Below are 5,637 nucleotides of genomic sequence, written 5' to 3'. Positions count from 1 at the left end.
GCAGTTTACTCTCGTTACCCGTGTAACTGGGTCTGGCCAGGCGTGCACAGCCTAAGGCAATAAACATCTGGGTCTCTAGTGTACGAATTACTTTTTCTTGTCCCACGCCAACAGACTGCTTTGTGTATGTGTGTGTGAAAGAGAGTGAGTGCTAAGATCAAAGCTGACGACCTCGTCATACGGCCCGAATCAACAAGGGTCTGGTCTAGCATTCTGATCACATATTATTTCACATAACGTACAGTTAGAAACTTTTTCAGTATGGAGACCAAAAGTTCTGAAGGTTTACTAGGTTCATCAGTAACACGTAATTTCAGCCAAGTTAACAACATGAATCAAGATGCAGCGTTGTTAGGTTTAGGGTTAGGAATGGGCCTTTTGTCTGTTTTGGTGATCCTCTTTGTTATCAGGCGTGTTCGCCAACAAAAACGTCTAGGTAAGTCTTTTTTTTTTGTAGAAATATATTATTGTATATGTGTTTTGTAGCTTGAAAAATGACAGATGTGGTTTAAACATCGTAATAATTAAAGAAATTGAATGATTTAACCAGATATTACTTGTTCAAGGTCCTGTACCGTATATGTTACACTTTTCTACAGTATGAACGCCAATCTTAGCAGTTTGTACTAGGTAGTGCTTTCAGAATTCTCAAGGTTATTATTGCTTTAGGGTTTCCACGGGGTTTTGAAACTGTACCTTGGGAAGGTTTGGATAATTGTTTAAATATTCCAACTATGACGGAGTTTTAATCAGTTTTGATACTGTACCTGAGGAAGGTTTGGATAATTGTTTAAATGTTCCAACCATGACGGAGTTTTAATCAGTTTTACACTGTACCTTGGGAAGGTTTGGATGATTGTTTAAATGTTCCAACCATGACGGAGTTTTAATCAGTTTTGACACTGTACCTGAGGAACGTTTGGATGATTGTTTAAATGTTCCAACCATGACGGAGTTTTAAAAATGTATTGTGACAGTTGTAATATAGTAGTGTTACTGTGTTGTGTTTTTATCATTGTGTTATATGTTTAATATTGATACTTTGTGTTAATTATGTTATATTGAGTTGTACTGATTAGTATACCTTTATGTTTTGTCTACATCTGTTAGGTTATCATTGTTAAGTGACCTTTATTTCTTTAATTAAACACTCTACGTTTCGCTTTACAGCTTCTTCAGGAGCGTTCCACTAAAACACAAACCGTAACTGACAGTACAAAACTTCAAATGGTTTAAATAATAAGTTTAATAATAAAATTAAAGAAACTTGTAGTGATATGGTCGTTTATTTCTAGTATTGAAATGTCTTCTATACAACAATATGCACTACAGAAATTAAACACTGACTTTACGTCTTGTTATTATATTGTTGTCATCTTTGTTCAGCGTTGTACAACCTACTATTGATTTGTGTGTGTGTGTAATACAGCCACCATCGTTAACAGCGAGGGTACTCAGCTGATGAAATAATATATTATTATCTTTATAAATAAGAATAGTATATGTACTGAGTTAAATACATAAAATTGCCCTGTTTTTTCATCCATAACGGGGAGTCGAGACGACCAACTCCCGGACGCGGGGTCGTCTGGCAAATCCGACTGAGAAACACTGATCTAATACATACATAGCTTGCTTTGATCGGAAGTTACTATGAATTAGCTCGTGTGTGTGTGTGTGTGTAAACAAGAAAGTCGAGTTTCTTCCGAACACACTTTTTGAGATGTTTTCTGCTAGGCAGCTTGTTTGTTAAATAATGTAGTTTCATAACAATGTTTCATCTCTGGGAAGTCTTTTTTTTCATAATTAAATTCTACTTTGTATAATGTCGTTTAAATTTATCTAATGTAAGTATGATTTATAATTATGTATATTTTTTTTATAATGGGATTTCCTTTGATAAGTAATTTGTTTGAAATCAAGAACTGAGAGATTGACTGTCACATTTATAATGCACCCAAAGCTTTGAGTGGGGGAATATTTTATGGTATCGTTTGTTTAAGGTATCGTTTGTTCGTGTAAGGCATAAAACAAAATCTTTGTCATTTTTGATCCCATGTAGTAAGTAGTATAAACATGGGGCTCCTGGGTGAGCTTGAAGACTTACAATTTTAAAAATTGGGTTCGATCCCTGCCGTGGGCACATCGAAGATAACCCATTGCCCAGCTCTGTGCTTAAAACCAATCAAACAAACAGCTCAGTTTTTGTACATACGGGTTTCCCTGGTGGGTCAGCGGTAAGTTTACAGACTTACAACGCTAACATCCGGGGTTCCATTCCCCGCGGTGGACAGAGCGCATATAGCTCATTTTGTTGCTTTCAGCTAAAAAAAATCCAACTTGTACATAGGTGTAGAAATGGCGTTAGTGTAATCGTTATTCTCTGTATGTCCAAACATATTTTCAGTTTATTTATACAATGTTAATAGGCCAACTTTCCATCATCTTTTCAACACATCGTCTGTAAACAATTCATCCCAAGTTCATTTCTTTATTAGAGTAACTGTCGTTATCTCGGGTTTCAGCAACCAATCACACGGTGGCGAGACTGAAATGGTTTTGTTTGTTTGTTGTTAAGCGCAAAGCTGCACTATGGGCTATCTGTGTTCTGCCCACCACGGATATCGAAATCCGGTTTTAAGCGTTATAAGCCTTCAGACTTACTGCTGAGGCCTGGCATGGCCAGGTGGTTAAGGCGCTCGACTCGTAATCTGAGGGTCGCGGGTTCGAATCCCCGTCACACCAAACATGCTCGCCCTTTCAGTCGTGGGGGCGTTATAATGTGACGGTCAATCCCACTATTCGTTGGTAAAAGAGTAGCCCGAGAGTTGGCGGTGGGTGGTGATGACTAGCTGCCTTCCCTCTAGTCTTACACTGCTAAATTAGGGACGGTTAGCGCAGATAGCCCTCGTGTTGCTTTGCGCGAAATTCAAAAACAAACAAACAAACTTACCGCTGAGCCGCTGGTAAATATATGAAACAAAAATATTGAACTTACTTGTTACTAGACGCACTTTTCTACACAAGTATTAATTTGTTCTTGTTAGCATGATGTTTTATAATACAACCTCTGTTATGTTTTCTTTGTTACTGATCACGAGCTAATTTGTTGCATTTATCAGATATAGTTTAGTTAATATTGTTAGTACAATGATTTCTACTGTAATTAATATTGTTGCACAACACTTGCTAACTTTGTTGCATGTATTCGGCTGTAAGTGTGTTGTGTCGTCCTTTGCAAGCTAACAGTGATAATTAAAGTGAAAAATTATGATTTTATTGGCCACGAGATGGAGCTGCAAAATGATAAACTTTTATTCTCTGTATTGGAATACATATATTTTACAAAATTTGTCTTTACTGTATGTGTAATTTCTTTTAAAGTAAATTCTAATACATTACTTATACTTTTATTTCTCTTTTTCTTTCTTCAGCGATGAAGTATCGAGCCTCATCTCGAGACAGCTTAGACCCTACTGAATATATGAAAATGCTGGCCTCGATTGATGGGAAGATAGGCATGATGAAGATTTTTGAAAAACGACATCAGATTCCGGAAATTGCGTGTAACGACCTAGGCTACATAGATGAAGTGTTTGTGGACATTAGAGAACTGGCTAATGAGAAACAAAAATTAGAATCTAGTGAAAATGAACAAACAAAAAACTAGAATATAGTGTAAATGATCAAACAAAAACTAGAATCTGGTGAAAATGATCAAACAAAAACTAGAATATAGTGTAAATGATCAAACAAAAACTAGAATCTGGTGAAAATGATCAAACAAAAACTAGAATATAGTGTAAATGATCAAACAAAAACTAGAATATAGTGTAAATGATCAAACAAAAACTAGAATACTGGTGTAAATGATCAAACAAAAACTAGAATCTGGTGTAAATGATCAAACAAAAACTAGAATCTGGTGAAAATGATCAAACAAAAACTAGAATATAGTGAAAATGATCAAACAAAATCCGTGATTAAAAAATCTTTTAATCCGTGAGGTCGTTATAATGTGATTGTCAATCCCACTATTCGTTGGCAAAGAGTTGGCGGTGGGTGGTGTTGATTAACTACTTTTTCTCTAGTTTATCGTTTCAAAATTTGGGACAGCTAGCGTAGATAGTCCTCGAGTAGCTTTGCTTGAAATTTTAACAAACAAACAAAGATTAAATAAAGAGCCTTACATCCAAAGGAAATCTTAACAAACAAACAACAGATAAAATAAAAGAGCCTTACATCCAAAGGAAATCTTAACAAACAAACAACAGATAAAATAAAAGAGCCTTACATCCAAAGGAAATCTTAACAAATAAATAATAGATAAAATAAAAGACCCTTACACCCAAATGCAATTTTAACAAACAAACAACAGAAAAAATAAAAGAGCCTTACATCCAAAGGAAATCTTAACAAATAAATAATAGATAAAATAAAAGACCCTTACACCCAAAGGATCTCCGTGAAAACATAAATATTCTTGTGAAACCGATATTAAAGTTTATCAGCACGTGCTCTACCCGTTTTTTATTTATTTTATCTTCACAAGATATCCAAAAATAACAAAGTCTTCCATTTTTACCTTTGAGCTTTCCAATTACATATTTAGATAATCTTACACGACAACAGATAACTTCATCAAGGAAAATAGTTTTGAGGGGTTCCTATGTAAACGATCTTAATTTCGTAAGTCTGGACTGTATTTTTTCCAAGACTTACTTGTGACTACAACCTTGAATTGTTTCATTTTCATTACAATTGTTCGGTAACAACAATATTGCTCGTACTGTAAAATTATTTTGATAGAACAGTAGTGATCATATTATAAAAATGACAGAATAAAAACCAACAATGTTGACTTGCAGTTCAATCTTTCACGATAATCCTTTTATTGTTGTTGTTGTTGTTATACGGTGTTGGTCATTTTGTAAAGTCAACAATGCTGATAGATAACTTTAGTTTTAGCTTTCGGGATAATCTTAATTTAATAATTATAAAAAAAATAGATTTAATAAGATTACGTGTGTTTTAAATTACCTTTTTTCTTATATACGTTTGACTGCCGTGCGGAATTCACGTGCTTCACGGATAAATTATTTTTCGATATGTGTGTGTGTGCGCGCGCGAGTTTTAATTGTACTCTTTGAATTTTGAGTTTTCATGTTTCTAGAAAATACTTCAATAAAAAAAAAGTTCGAAAATTGGACTATCTTTTACACACGTTTTGTATTGTACTTATTATTTCTCTAATAAACAATTTTTGCATTTTTTCTGTAATCTGTCTTATATTTTCACTTTATCTGAGAAACATCAATCTCAAACTTTGGTATAGGGTGAATGTTTATAGGAGATTAATAAGTCATTAATAAATATATGATTGTAAACTATAGCGAGGTGAGAATATCCAAGTCTCTCTATTATCAGATAAATAACACTATCCAATTCATCATTAAGAAATCCTGTCTTTTCGACTGTCAGGATGAAGTTTCGATTTTATAAACGAGCTGTAAAAAATTCATGAACTTAGCACGTGTAAAAACAAGTAATCACGTTACATTTCGCACAATTTACAATAATTATGATGTCTGATATAGTAAATGAGGAAACTGTTCGTATAAAAGTTATACCGAACAG

The 5,637-nt window shown here is 34.1% G+C and overlaps 1 protein-coding gene across 2 annotated transcripts; it reads left to right on the top strand.

Annotated features, from left to right (window-relative positions):
* On the top strand, positions 1-5,244 carry LOC106468885. Of its 2 annotated transcripts, XM_022397249.1 has the most exons (3): positions 5-436; positions 3,435-3,673; positions 3,798-5,244. In XM_022397249.1, exons 1-2 carry the CDS (start codon positions 262-264, stop codon positions 3,668-3,670), a joined length of 411 nt encoding a protein of 136 aa, XP_022252957.1. In that variant the 5' UTR covers positions 5-261; the 3' UTR covers positions 3,671-3,673; positions 3,798-5,244. The 2 variants fall into 2 exon arrangements, with proteins under 2 accessions (XP_013784787.1, XP_022252957.1); XM_013929333.2 differs by having other exon boundaries at positions 1-436; positions 3,435-5,244.
* The last annotated feature ends 393 nt before the right edge of the window (positions 5,245-5,637 follow it).

This window comes from Limulus polyphemus, unplaced genomic scaffold (assembly GCF_000517525.1).
Source record: "Limulus polyphemus unplaced genomic scaffold, Limulus_polyphemus-2.1.2 Scaffold3203, whole genome shotgun sequence".
NCBI lineage: Eukaryota > Metazoa > Arthropoda > Merostomata > Xiphosura > Limulidae > Limulus > Limulus polyphemus.
The sequence above is the reverse complement of the archived record's forward strand: the minus strand, read 5'-3'. Positions and strand labels throughout refer to the sequence as shown.

Bases quoted from the DNA above. Each gene is read 5' to 3' on its own strand.
- LOC106468885 (XM_013929333.2), top strand. From the start codon at position 262: ATGGAGACCAAAAGTTCTGAAGGTTTACTAGGTTCATCAGTAACACGT. The intron at 437-3,434 runs GTAAGTCTTTTT...TTCTTTCTTCAG, and splicing joins TCGCCAACAAAAACGTCTAG to CGATGAAGTATCGAGCCTCA.